This window comes from Pseudophryne corroboree, chromosome 9 (genome assembly GCF_028390025.1).
Source record: "Pseudophryne corroboree isolate aPseCor3 chromosome 9, aPseCor3.hap2, whole genome shotgun sequence".
Classification (NCBI taxonomy): Eukaryota; Metazoa; Chordata; class Amphibia; order Anura; family Myobatrachidae; genus Pseudophryne; species Pseudophryne corroboree.
The window spans coordinates 227725938-227740916 of NC_086452.1; the positions used below are offsets into that span (position 1 = coordinate 227725938).

The window sequence follows — 14979 nt, forward strand, 5'->3', positions numbered from 1 at the left end:
TTTGCTCAATGGGTGCTGCAGAGTCGTCCGCACTCTCCCGCCCGGTCTGGAGCTTTGGTATAAACCCCATGGTCCTTTTGGAGTCCCCAGCATCGTCTAAGACGTATGAGAAAATAGGATTTTAATACCTACCGGTAAATCCTTTTCTATTAGTCCGTAGAGGATGCTGGGCGCCCGTCCCAGTGCGGACTCTATCTGCAGTACTTGTTGATAGTTATTGCTTTGGTTACACAAAGGTTGTGTTTTGGTTATGTTCAGCCTGTTGCTGTTTTTGGTTCATGCTGTTAACTGGTATTTTCTTAAAAGCCATGTTGTACGGTGTGTTGTGGTGTGAGCTGGTATGTATCTCACCCTTAGTTTAACAAAAATCCTTTTCCTCGAAATGTCCGTCTCCCTGGGCACAGTTCCTATAACTGAGGTCTGGAGGAGGGGCATAGAGGGAGGAGCCAGTTCACATCCCTTTTAAAGTCTTAAAGTGCCCATGTCTCCTGCGGATCCCGTCTATACCCCATGGTCCTTTTGGAGTCCCCAGCATCCTCTACGGACTAAGAGAAAAGGATTTACCGGTAGGTATTAAAATCCTATTTTTCCAGCGTAGTGATCCTCAGTGCCTCTTCTTCTTTTCCAGCATAGTGATCCCTAGCACCTCCTCTTTATATCCAGCATATTGATCCACAGCACCTCCTCTTCATATCCAGAACCCAACACCTCCTTTTTGTTTCCAGCGTAGCGATCCTCAGTGCCTCTTCTTCTTTTCCAGCATATAAGCATAGTGATCCCTAGCACCTCCTCTTTATATCCAGCATAGTGATCCACAGCACCTCCTCTTCATATCCAGAATGGTGATCCCCAGTACCTCCTCTTCATATCCAGAATGGTGATCCCCAGTACCTCCTCTTTGTTTCCGGCATAGTGATCATCAGGGCCTCTTCTTCTTGTCCAGCGTAGTGATCCCCAGCACCTCCTCTTTATATCCAGAATGGTGATCCCCAGTACCTCCTCTTTGTTTCCGGCATAGTGATCCTCAGGGCCTCTTCTTCTTGTCCAGCATAGTGATCCACAGCACCTCCTCTTCATATCCAGAATGGTGATCCCCAGTACCTCCTCTTTGTTTCCGGCATAGTGATCCTCAGGGCCTCTTCTTCTTGTCCAGCGTAGTGATCCCCAGCACCTCCTCTTTATATCCAGAATGGTGATCCCCAGTACCTCCTCTTTGTTTCCGGCATAGTGATCCTCAGGGCCTCTTCTTCTTGTCCAGCATAGTGATCCACAGCACCTCCTCTTCATATCCAGAATGGTGATCCCCAGTACCTCCTCTTTGTTTCCGGCATAGTGATCCTCAGGGCCTTTTCTTGTCCAGCGTAGTGATCCCCAGCACCTCCTCTTTATATCCAGCATAGTGATCCACAGCACCTATTCTTCATATCCAGAATGGTGATTTCCAGTACCTCCTCTTTGTTTCCGGCATAGTGATCCCCAGCACCGCCTCTTCATTTCCAGCATAGTCATCTACAACTCCTCCTCTTTTTTTTTTTTTTTTCTCTCATCATAGTGGTTCACAGTACCTCATTTTCATTATTAGCATAATCAGTAGATGTAACCTTAACCTTCCATATTACAAAGCTGACACCAGATCGTTTACATGGTGCTGTGATACAGTTTTTTTTTTATATATAATATGCTCTTCTTGCAGGAACCCACAAGATGTGTCCTCATCCCCTGGCCAAGGTAAGACTTCAACCTGAATTATGAACCGTAATAGCAAATCCACTACTAAAGCATTTCTCATCATACCTAGGGGATAGTGCTCTTAGTTATTGCTTTGGACTGCAGAGTTTAGGTAGCTGGGTGTCAGGCTTTGAGTGGGATCCTGGGTATTGCAGTTTGGGTCAGAATCCTGCTTTGTCATGTTTTTTTGCAACAATCTATGGGGACTGGCTCTAAGTCCACCCTGAGCCCCACTTACCGCAGCCTCCTGATGTAGCAGTATATCCTCAGCGTCCATACAGGATATACTTAATCAAGATCACCTTTATGGAACCTGGAAAGTGGATGGGAAGTGACTGTCTCACCCCCCCCCTCTCCTATTAGCACTAACCTGTTTACTGCACCCAGGTGCTTGCAGTCCTGTGCTGGATAATATAAATATCTTGCAGATGTACAATGTACTGTATAATATACGTGAGATGAAGAGGGTTGCTGAAATATTATTTCTCTAACGTCCTAGAGGATCCTGGGACTCCGTAAGGACCATGGGGATAGACGGGCTCCGCAGGAGACATGGGCACTTTAAGAAAGACTTTGGATCTGGGTGTGCACTGCCTCTATGCCCCTCCTCCAGACCTCAGTTTGATATTGTGCCCAGTGGAGACTGGGTGCTTTCAGGGAGCTCTCCTGAGTTTCCTGTAAAAGATATTATTTTAGTTAGGTTTTTTATTTTCAGGGAGCCTGGTGGCAACAGGCTCCCTGCATCGAGGGACTGAGGAGAGAGAAACAGACCCACTTCTCTGAGTTTCAGGGCTCTGTTTCTTAGGCTACTGGACACCGTTAGCTCCAGAGGGATCGGTACGCAGGTCTCACCCGCGCCGCCGTCCTCCTCGCAGAGCCGGAAGAAAGAAGCCGGGTGAGTATGTGAGGAAAAGACTTCAGATGCGGCAGAAGACACCTTGATCTTCATAGAGGTAACGCACAGCAGTGAAGCTGTGCGCCATTGCTCCCATTCACCTCACACACATCGGTCACTGTAAGGGTGCAGGGCGCAGGGGGGGTGCGCCCTGGGCAGCAATAAAAACCTCCTGTGGCAAATACATATATATACATGTACAGCTGGGCACTGTACATGTATAAAAAGAGCCCCCGCCATGTTAAGAAATTTGAGCGGGACAGAAGCCCGCCGCCGAGGGGGCGGGGCTTCTCCCTCAGCACTCACCAGCGCCATTTTTCTCCACCGCACCGCTGAGAGGAAGCTCCCCGGACTCTCCCCTGCTTGACACACGGTGAAAGAGGGTTTTAAAGTAGAGGGGGGGCACATAATTGGCGCATATACATGCTACAGAAGAGCTACTGGGTAAACATTCTGTGTTTTTTCCTGGGCCATATAGCGCTGGGGTGTGTGCTGGCATACTCTCTCTCTCTGTCTCTCCAAAGGGCCTGGTGGGGAACCTGTCTTCAGAAAAGAGCTTCCCTGTGTGTGTGTGGTGTGTCGGTTACGCGTGTGTCGACATGTCTGAGGTTGAAGGCTCACCTAAGGAGGAGGGGGAGTGTATGAATATTAGGTCTACGTCGGCAGCGCCGACACCTGACTGGATGGATATGTGGAATGTTTTAAGTGCTAATCTTAATTTATTGCACAAAAGATTAGGCTAGGGTACAGTCAGGGAGACAACCCATGTCTGTCCCAATGTCGCCGGGACCTTCGGGGTCTCAGAAGCGCACACTATCCCAAATAGTTGACACAGATACCGACACGGATTCAGACTCCAGTGTCGACTACGATGATGCAAAATTGCAGCCAAGGGTGGCTAAATGTATTCGATATATGATTATCGCAATTAAAGATGTTTTGCATATCACTGAGGAACCCCCTGTCCCTGACACGAGGGTACACATGTATAAGGGAAAGAAACCTGAGGTCACCTTTCCCTCTTCACATGAGCTGAACGAATTATGCGAAAAAGCGTGGGAAACTCCAGACAAAAAACTGCAGATTCCCAAAAGGATTCTAATAGCGTATCCTTTCCCGTCACAGGACAGAATACGGTGGGAATCCTCCCCTAGGGTAGACAAAGCTTTGACACACTTATCAAAAAAGATAGCGCTCCCATCCCAAGATACGGCTACCCTCAAGGATCCTGCTGACCGCAAGCAGGAGGTTACCTTGAAGTCCATTTACACACATTCTGGTACGTTACTCCGACCGGCAATTGCGTCGGCCTGGGTTTGTAGTGCTGTAGCAGCATGGACAGATTCCTTATCAGCGGATATTGAGACCCTTGATAAGGATACCATTTTAATGACCCTAGGGCATATAAAAGATGCTGTCTTATATATGAGGGATGGCATGACGCTGGGGCTCCCCTGAGGGAGTCCGCTCCAGTGGGGGCACGCCTTCGACTTTTCAGCCACATCTGGGTTCACTCACAGGTGGATCCCTGGGCAATAGAAATTGTTTCCCAGGGATACAAGCTGGAATTCTAAGAGGTGCCTCCTCGCCGGTTTTTCAAATCGGCGCTACCAACTTCTCCCCTGGAAAGTGAGATAGTGTTACATGCGATTCACAAATTGTGTCTTCAACAAGTGGTGGCCGAGGTTCCCCTGCTTCAGAGAGGGAAGGGGTACTACTCAACCCTGTTTGTGGTCCCGAAACCGGACGGTTCGGTCAGACCCATTTTGAATTTAAAATCCCTGAACCTTTACTTAAAACGGTTCAAGATGGAATCGCTCAGAGCGGTCATCGCCAGCCTGGAAGGGGGGATTTTATGGTATCTCTGGACATAAAGGATGCATACCTGCATGTTCCCATATATCCTCCTCATCAGGCGTACCTGAGATTTGCAGTACAGGATTGTCATTACCAATTTCAGACGTTGCCGTTTGGGCTTTCCACGGCCCCGAGAATTTTCACCAAGGTAATGGCGGAAATGATGGTGCTCCTGCGCAAGCAGGGTGTCACAATTATCCCGTACTTGGACGATCTCCTCATAAAAGCGAGATCACGGGAGAAGTTGCAGAACAGCGTATCCCTTACACTGAAGGTGTTACAGCGACACGGCTGGATTCTCAATATTCCAAAGTCGCAGCTGAATCCTACAACTCGCCTGCCCTTCTTGGGCATGATTCTGGACACAGACCAGAAAAGGGTTTTTCTTCCGATGGAAAAAGCGCAGGAACTCGTGACTCTAGTCAAGAACCTGTTGAACCCGAAACATGTGTCAGTACATCATTGCACATAAGTCCTGGGAAAAATGGTGGCGACGTACGAAGCCATTCCCTTCGGCAGGTTCCATGCAAGGACTTTCCAATGGGACCTATTGGACAAGTGGTCCGGGTCACATATGCACATGCATCAGCGGATCACCCTGTCCCCCAGGGCCAGGGTATCTCTCCTGTGGTGGCTGCAGAGTGCTCACCTTCTAGAGGACCGCAGGTTCGGCATTCAGGATTGGATCCTGGTGACCACGGACGCGAGCCTCCGAGGTTGGGGAGCAGTCACACAGGGAAGAAATTTGCAAGGCCTTTGATCAAGTCAAGAGACTTGTCTTCACATCAACATCCTGGAACTAAGGGCCATATACAACGCCCTACGTCAAGCGGAGACCTTACTTCGCGACCAACCAGTTCTGATCCAGTCGGACAACGTCACCGCAGTGGCTCATGTAAACGCCAAGGCGGCACAAGGAGCAGAGTGGCGATGGCGGAAGCCACCAGGATTCTTCGCTGGGCGGAGAATCATGTAAGCGCACTGTCAGCAGTGTTCATTCCGGGAGTGGACAACTGGGAAGCAGACTTCCTCAGCAGACACAACCTGCATCCGGGAGAGTGGGGGCTTCATCAGGAAGTTTTCGCACAGATTGCAAGTCGGTGGGGACTGCCCCAAATAGACATGATGGCGGCCCGTCTCTACAAAAAGCTACAAAGGTATTGCGCCAGGTTAAGAGACCCTCAGGCGGTAGCTGTGGATGCCCTAGTGACACCGTGGGTGTTCCAGTCGGTCTATGTATTTCCTCCTATTCCTCTCATACCCAAGGTGTTGAGAATAATAAGAAAAAGAGGAGTGAGAACAATACTCATTGTTCCAGATTGGCCACGAAGGACCTGGTATCCGGATCTGCAGGAAATGCTCACAGAAGATCCGTGGCCTCTTCCTCTAAGACAGGACCTGTTGCAACAGGGTCCCCTGTCTGTTCCAAGACTTACCGCGGCTGCATTTGACGGCATGGCGGTTGAACGCCGGATCCTAGCGGAAAAAGGTGTTCCGGATGAGGTCATTCCTACGCTAATAAAGGCTAGGAAGGACGTGACATCTAAACATTATCACCGAATATGGAGAAAATATGTTTCTTGGTGTGAGGCCAGGAATGTTCCTATGGAAGAATTCCATCTAGGCCGTTTTCTTCACTTCCTACAAACTGGAGTGAATTTGGGCCTAAAATTAGGCTCCATTAAAGTTCAGATTTCGGCCTTATCCATTTTCTTTCAAAAGGAAAGTACAGACTTTTGTGAAGGGAGTACTGCATATTCAGCATCCTTTTGTACCTCCGGTGGCGCCTTGGGACCTTAACGTGGTGTTAAGTTTTCTTAAGTCACATTGGTTTGAACCACTTAAAACAGTGGAGTTTAAATATCTCACTTGGAAGGTGGTCATGTTGTTAGCCTTGGCTTCGGCTAGGCGAGTTTCGGAATTAGCGGCTTTATCACATAAAAGCCCCTATCTGGTTTTCCATATGGATAGAGCGGAATTGCGGACCCGTCCTCAATTCCTACCTAAGGTGGTCTCATCCTTTCATATGAACCAACCTATTGTCGTGCCTGTGGCTACACGTGACTTGGAGGATTCCGAGTCCCTTGATGTGGTCAGGGCTTTGAAGATTTACGTGACCAGAACGGCTAGGATCAGAAAAACAGAAGCACTGTTTGTCCTGTATGCAGCCAACAAGGTTGGCTGCCCTGCTTCAAAGCAGACTATTGCTCGCTGGATCTGTAACACGATTCAGCAGGCGCATTCTACGGCAGGATTGCCGTTACCAAAATCGGTTAATGCCCATTCCACTAGGAAGGTGGGCCCGTCTTCCGCACTCTCCCGCCCGTTTGGGAGCTTTGGTATAATCCTCATGGTCCTTACGGAGTCCCAGCATCCTCTAGGACGTTAGAGAAAATAAGATTTTAAACCTACCGGTAAATCTTTTTCTTGTAGTCCGTAGAGGATGCTGGGCGCCCGTCCCAAGTGCGGACTACTTCTGCAAAACTTGTTTATAGTTATTGCTTTCATAAGGGTTATGTTATAGTTTCGTCGGTTTTTGGACCGATGATATATTGTTGTTTCATACTGTTAACTAGATAGTATATCACAGGTTATACGGTGTGATTGGTGTGGCTGGTATGAATCTTGCCCTTAGATTAACAAAAATGCTTTCCTCGTACTGTCTGTCTCCTCTGGGCACAGTTTCTCTAACTGAGGTCTGGAGGAGGGGCATAGAGGGAGGAGCCAGTGCACACCCAGATCCAAATTCTTTCTTAAAGTGCCCATGTCTCCTGCGGAGCCCGTCTATCCCCATGGTCCTTACGGAGTCCCAGCATCCTCTACGGACTACGAGAAAAAGATTTACCGGTAGGTTTGAAATCTTATTTTTTAGGTGAAGAGGAATCCTCTATCTTGATACACCTTTTTGTAACGTGTGCCTTGCTTTTGTCACAACATGATGTTGTTTTTGTGTGTTTTTTTTTTTTCTTTCTAACTATTGCACTTGATAATTTTAGAATCACAATTAACATAATCATAAACAAACGTATATTCCCACAATTAAGTTAGAAAGCTCTCTGTTGTACAATTGGAGCAATGTATATTCTTCTGGTTAGGATGTGTAGCGCTTGTCAGAGTGAAGCTCATGAGCAGGATTACATTACATTACATTAGCTCATTACTAGGGGTAGGTGCGCATCATTACAAATAGCTGATTACATTAACTTCAACATTTTCTGTCTGTATGTATACTGACTGCACTTTAATATTGGGAAGGCTGCTTATAAAAATAAAATTTTCTTAAAATAAGAGTTTATTCTTTTATATGTTAAGAGAACTTTGCGAAATTTATAAAGTAGATTTAACAATGTTTCCAACATTGACTTTTCAGCTGTTATTCGAAGATCATCTTCTATGTCATATGTAGATGGACAGGTTGGGACTTGGCCCAAAGAGAAAAGGTAAGAAAATGAAGCAGTTCTCAAAGGGCACTTGCTGGAAATATATGTGTATATTAAAAAAAAAAAAAAACTATGGTCTGTCTGTTATTGCAAGTTTGTATATGTTTGTAAATGTCTTCAATTTAGACCCCAAATCATGATGTAATATTTCCATGATGGAAATGTACTTAAACCAAAACTGGGAGACCTATAATTCGCTTTATGATAAAATGTACAAATATATATAGATATTCTAGAGCTTTACAAATGCATCAAAATCTGTAACTTGCACATTTTCTATATATTTTAATTCCTTTACAATATTTTCCATAGTCTCCTCATGTATTTTGGAACATGGATACAGATAAAACAGAGTAGCTGCAAAACAACTTTGTCGACGCTGTGTATACTGAACACATAACACACACTTTTCTCACCATTTCTATGGATATTATTATCATCATCTTTTATTTATATTGTGCCACAATGTGTCCACATCATCTATAAACCGCACAATAACACATCAGTACATGTGCTAAAAGGGAACAGGTAACACAACCATACTGTACATCCAAAGGTCGGTCGGAGTGTGGATAAAGTGAACAGTAGGGTAGAGTAGGGATGACTCACTATGGCTAGCTAGTAAAAGCAAGTAGGGATAGATTATGAGGCAGAGATGGGGGGGGGGGGGTTTGTAAAGTACGAAGCACATTGCTGCTGACTGAATATGCCATCAACAAGTGGATGGATAGACAAGTTTTGAGTTTCTGTTGGGAGATGGAAATTAAAAATGTATTTGAGGCAGGGATAGTGCTAGATGGAGAGAAAAAGGTAAGCGGCCTTGACCAGGAGGGCTTATAGTTTTAGGGAAAAGATTGTAACCAGGAGGATGAACTGGGATATAGAGTAAGTAGATGGGTGGACAGAGGAACTGAGAAATGAGTTGTGAGCAGGACTGATTTGTTAGAGGTAAGTTTTAATTTCTTGTTTTAAGGCACGAATGCTGGTAGAGAGTCTGAAAGGGCAAAGGAGTGAGTTGACCAGACTGAAGGTGAGGTGGTGGACAAAGAGTTTGTATAGAAACGTGGTTGGAGATGTAGGCTGGGGTTCTAACTTTTTTGTGGTGTATGGTGAGCCACTGAAGCACATGGTTTGCATATGGTGGAGCCCAACGCAGAGCGCAAAAGAGATAAATGAGACAATTTGCAACATTAAGGATATATTGAAGTGTGCAGAGGTCGGTGAGAGGAAGAAAATTGTAGTAGAAGATTACAATAGTCAAAGTGGGAAATGACAAGTGCATGGATGCGAGTTTTGGTGCCATCCATGGTCAAAAAGGGTTTGATTCTAGAGATACTGCAACAGTGGAAGCAGAATAATAGGAAGAGAGATTGGATGTGCTGAGTGAAGGAAAGGTAGATGTTTAGGATGACACCAAGACAGTGGACTTGGAGGAAGGTGGAGATAATTTGTCTGTCAACAGATAGAGAAGGGGACCATGGATGGGCCAATAGCAGTGAGTTCCGTTTTGGACTTAAGGAGTTTAAGAAAGTACTGGGGCATTGAGAAGGAGATAACATGAGAGGTGATGGAAGGAGGACATGGGAGGATGGGGAAGTTTGGGTGATATTGATGCCAAAGGTGCTGACAGATCTCCGAGTTAGATGTAAGAAAATAAGGGGGCCACAAACAGACTTTGGAGGGCACTGACAGGTAGGTGCAGAGAAAGGGAGGTGCAATCAGACTGAGAGGCAGGAGGTCTACCATAAAAGAACTGTGTCATGGAGACCAAAATAGTGGAATGTTCGCATTGTGAAAGGGGGCGCCACAGTGTCAAAGACAGCAGGCATGTCAAGAAAGGTTGATAGAGTGATTCTTTGATTTGACATTTAGGAGGTCACCTTAGTAAGAGCAATTTCAATGGAATGGAGGGATTGATAACCAGATTAATTTGAGTCTTTAAGGGAGTGGGTGGGGAGGAATGTTATGAGTTGTTAGTAGACAACTCAGTTGAAGAATCTAGAATCTGGGTCAAGTTTAGGGTTTTGTATTAAATTATAAGTGAGAGATTTGTATTATATGTACAGCTATGTAATGGTTAGCATTACTGCCTCACAGCACTGAGATCATGGGTTCGATTCACACCATGACTCTACCTGTGTGGAGTTTGTATATTCTCCCCGTACTTGCGTGGGTTTCCTCCGGGTACTCCGGTTATCTTCCACAATCGACACCCGTATGTCGGCGTCTGCGCACGCCTATAATAGATTGTAAGCTCCACTGGGGCAGGGACCGATGTGAGTGGCCAAATATTCTCTGTAAAGCGCTGCGGAATATGTGTGTGCTATATAAATAACTGGTAATAAATAAATACCTTATCTCTATTTACTTTATTATTATGCATCATTATGTTTAAAGTTTAATGTAGGTTCACATTGCTTAAACAACTGCAGTGTATTCTATTGTGCTGTAACAGTATGTTAAGTTCTTGGGCAATAACAATTGCCACAATTGCCATTACATGTGCAATCTTTCAAGGTGGTATAAAAACATGAATTTAAAATTTTCACAAATTAACCTGAAGCCTATATTGATCATTTTAAAGCTCCCCAATATTTTAAGATGGACTTGTCAGGAAGACATTTAATATTTATTATTAAATATATGCTATTAGGAACTTAAATAAGAGATATACCCTGTAAATGGCATGCCCCCTATGCAAGTGCCTGATCTCTGCAGCAGTATGTTTGTCCTCTCTCCTACACATCTGTAATCCTGGTTCTCTGAATGAGCAAGGAATGCTTGTGAAGAGTGTTCCCCAGAAGCAGCATTAGGATATTCGGTATGGTACTTACCTTTTCTGAGCAAACTGTTTTATTGGAGACATTTTATAGAAACCAAAAGATAATAAAAAAACCTTTTTCCAATAGATTGTTCAAATCTGAAACGTAAAGTACATTTCTGCATTTTCTGTTAAGAAAGTAAAGAATAACTTAAAATGTAACTTTTAGATGAAGGTGAAAAGGCTGCTAATATGAGATGAACAGCTGAACTCACAAAACAGAGCATGTGTTTTAATGGGCATACTGTGTATGAATCCACTAGCCTCTACCAAGCAATCTGCAACCATTCATTTATATGTATCTACGAAACTGCCCTATGGTGTAAAATGTATTAGAAAATATACAGATGTGTCCTCCTACATCTTTGCTCTGTGCGCTACAAGTCGTGTTACACATAACTCATGAATGCCATGTGACTTGGTAGCGCAGATAGACTTTTTGCGTTTTTTTCCCATGGATATGCATCTTAGACGCAAAGTAATGTAATAGGACACACGAGCAGCTTCTGCTGATAAGTGATATGCAGCATGCCTATATTCTGTGTGTAACTGCGACTGTATTTTCATACAAAATGCAATGCTCCAGTATTTTCATGGAAACCACTGTAACGTGGCATTTCGGGTGCAGATAGAGCCGCAGTTAGACACAGAATATAGGCATGCTGCATACCACTTTAATCAGCAGAAGCTGCTTGTGCGTCCTATTACATTACTTTGCATCTAAGATGCATTTTTTCACGGGAAAAAAGACAATCGGCGATACAGGGTAACTCCACGGCATAGCACAACTTCAAGGGCTGTTAAGTGTGACTGCAGCAAGGATGTAAGAGGACACATTTGTAGCTTACAAGCCTCTGTTTGTCTACCAACTGTATCACTTTTACCATGTTTGTTCCTGTCAATCACATTCTTATTTATCTTTTTTCATTCAATTAGATCTTCGATGCATGGCGTATCATTTGATATCTCCTTTGATAAAGAAGATGGAATTAAAGTGACAACCCCAAGCAGACCAATCCGGAGATCTGTTAGTAATGAAGGCTTTCCTATTAACCTGACCCGTGTTCCCAAACATATCCGTAAAAATCTTTCATTTCAACCCATAAATGGCCAAGGACAGTCCGATAGTATTAATGAAGAATGGAGCCAGGTGACACAGAACCATGATAATACGTCACCTACCGGCAACCAGTGGGACTCCGATGAAGGTGACCAAAACAAACGGCCCAATGGCCCACTTGAGAAGAAGATAAGTATCGATGAACTGGATACTCAGCTAGGAGCTCCAAGCATTGAAGAAGCCCTTGAAATCATTCACAGCCCAGAAAAGGCTCCTGTTGCTGGTGATCAAACAAACAATGGCTTTTTTCTTCATAATGATGTGAATTTGGCTTTGCCATTGTCTCCTCTAACTCTTTCAGAGCCTAATTTGTATTTCAGTGAGAAAAAAGGATCACAGAGTCCTGTCACTGACAACACAGAGGTTGACACTGGAATTCATATACAGTCAGACGATATCCCAGAGACCATGGATGAAGATTCTTCTTTGAAAGACTACACTGTTAGTTTAGATTCTGATTTAGATGACCATCTGAAGCTGCAACAAGATTATGGAATTCAAATAAGTAATGCTAGGGAACCTATCAGCCCTTGTCCTAGTTCTGTGAGTGGCAAATCACAAGCAGGAAGTACAGCTTCTTCCAGTTCTGGTATCAAAATGACCAGCTTTGCGGAGCAGAAATTCAGGAAGCTTAATCATGGAGATGGCAGGAGCAGTGGAAGTAGTTCACAGAAAACCACTCCTGAAGGTTCAGAACTAAATATTCCTCAGGTGGTCGCATTGGGGCAGGTCCAAGAGGAAAGTGGTTTTCCGCAAGGCAGAGACACCACGCAACTTTTGGCCTCTGAAGTGGTGCAGCTGAGAATGAAATTAGAAGAAAAGAGAAGAGCGATTGAGGCGCAGAAAAAGAAAGTAGAAGCAGCATTTACCCGTCAGAGGCAGAAAATGGGAAGAACTGCATTTCTCACTGTGGTAAAAAAGAAGGGAGATGGCATCTCACCCCTGCTAGAAGAAGCTGCAGGTTTGGAAACAGAGAGAGTCCCACAAGAAGTATTTAGAGTAAAGGAAGCTCAAGCTTCAGATGGGACCCATCTAGCTAAAAAGGTTAAATGGTTGAAGTCTCCTACAACACCTGTGGAGGCTGATAAATCGTGGAGTCTAACGGGTCCAAGTGAAGAAAACATGACAGAAGTAGATGTTGGGGAGTATACAAAGTCCATTGAAAAGCTAAATTCATCTCTAAATTTTCTCCAGCAGGAAATGCAGAGACTGGCTTTACAGCAGGACATGTTAATGCAGATGAGGGAGAAGCAAACCTGGGTTATCTCTCCACCTCAGCCCTCTCCACCTCAGCCCTCTCCACAAAAGCAATCACCACGGGAGTCAAAACCACCCCCAATAAAGCCAGCTGTTACATGGTCTCCAACTCCTTGCTTTACCATGGAATCTCCTCGCCAAGCCCACAGATCCCCACAATCTTCAATTAAAAAGGCTGTATCCTTCCCTGTAAAGCCCCAGAAGATACCTCGCCCTAATGAGCTTAAAATAACACCTTTAAACCGAACTTTGACTCCTCCGCAATCTGTAGATAGCCTTCCTCGTCTTAGAAGATTCTCACCAAGCCAGATACAGACCAGATCCTTTGTTTACTTTGGAGATGATAGGAAACCTGTAACTCAAGATCAGGAGGCAAAGGAAATGCCTCTTATAGGTGACTCTTCCACTGGTGAGCTTACAGGAAATGGAGACCTTGATAAAGGTTTGGCGTATGATCAGACTCCAGAGAAAATGGATAAAAAACCAATTGAATCAAATGTGTCTGAAGTGCTATCCCATCCTATTGTAGAAACTGTGTGTGTCACACCCAATGATGAAACATTCAGTCACAGGAGCTTTTTGGCCTCTAAGAATGTGAGTCTTATTGAAGTGCCCCTCTCAAAATTACGACCTCCAAATGAAGCTTCTGAGGCAAATGAAATAGATACCGAGAAAGAGCAGATCAATGATGACCAGAAAGTTTGCTGTGGCTTTTTCTTCAAGGTTGGCAAATTTGGACATTGTTTTATACACTTCACTATTTAGTGTGTGTGTGTGTGTGTGTGTGTGTGTGTGTGTGTGTGTGTGTGTGTGTGTGTGTGTGTGTAAAAATATATATATACATATTTAATGAGAAAAGAAAGTACCTCCTTCAAATCTGTGTTTTATATCAGGATATAATTATCAATCTGGTCCTCACAAAGTCCTAAAATTTGATGAATCTAATATCATGTGACAACATCTAAACAGATTTTACTTTGTCATTATTAAACAAAAGAATAAACCAACCTGAAGAAACTAACTTTAGACACTAAAGTTGCTCAATATCTAATATATATCAGTTTGATTTATTGAAATCCAATGCTTGCTGTGGCTGGAGACTCTCCCCACGTGGTGAAGATGAGGGCACTGAGGGGATGTATCCCTTGTGCTGCAGCACCATTTCTCATACGTCCTAGAGGATGCTGGGGTCACATCAAGAACCATGGGGTATAGACGGGATCCGCAGGAGACATGGGCACTTTAAGACTTTGAATGGATGTGAACTGGCTCCTCCCTCTATGCCCCTCCTCCAGACTCTAGTTTAGAATCTGTGCCCAGGCAGACTGGATGCACACTGAGGAGCTCTACTGAGTTTCTCTGAAAAGATTTTGTTAGGTTTTTTATTTTCAGGGAGAACTGCTTGCAACAGACTACCTGATTCGTGGGACTTAGGGGAGAGAAGTCAGACCTACTTCTGTGAGTTTAAAGGCTCTACTTCTTTGGCTACACCATTAGCTCCTGAGGGTTTGATCACTAGGTATGCCTAGAGGCTCATTACCAGAGCCGTCCGTCACCCCCCTTGCAGAGCCAGAAGTCAGAAGACAGGTGAGTAGAAGACGAAAAGAAGACTTCAGTGATGGCTTATGAGGTACTGCACAGCAGCCGCGCTGCACGCCATGCTCCCACACACAACAGCACTACAGGGGGGAGGGGGGGAGCGGGGCGCCCTGGGCAGCATATAAACCTCAAAAATAAGACTAGCAAGAGGGGACATAGGTGCCTAGGCACTGTCCTAACCCCTGCCAGTATAAAGATTTAGTTAAAAAAAGCGTGGCTGAGTTTTGAAAATTTATGTCGCCAGGGCGGCTCCGTTTAGGAA

The 14979-nt window shown here is 44.6% G+C and overlaps 1 protein-coding gene across 4 annotated transcripts in view; it reads left to right on the top strand.

Annotated features, from left to right (window-relative positions):
* The window catches only part of CAMSAP2 (calmodulin regulated spectrin associated protein family member 2), a 286395-nt gene that overhangs the window by 205584 nt on the left and 65832 nt on the right, over positions 1-14979 (top strand). For all 4 annotated transcript variants that reach the window (XM_063940142.1, XM_063940143.1, XM_063940144.1 and 1 more), the window contains 3 exons: positions 1694-1728; positions 7851-7920; positions 11678-13841. In XM_063940142.1, coding sequence (XP_063796212.1) covers positions 1694-1728; positions 7851-7920; positions 11678-13841 — 2269 coding nt within the window. The remainder of the gene's footprint in view (positions 1-1693; positions 1729-7850; positions 7921-11677; positions 13842-14979) is intronic.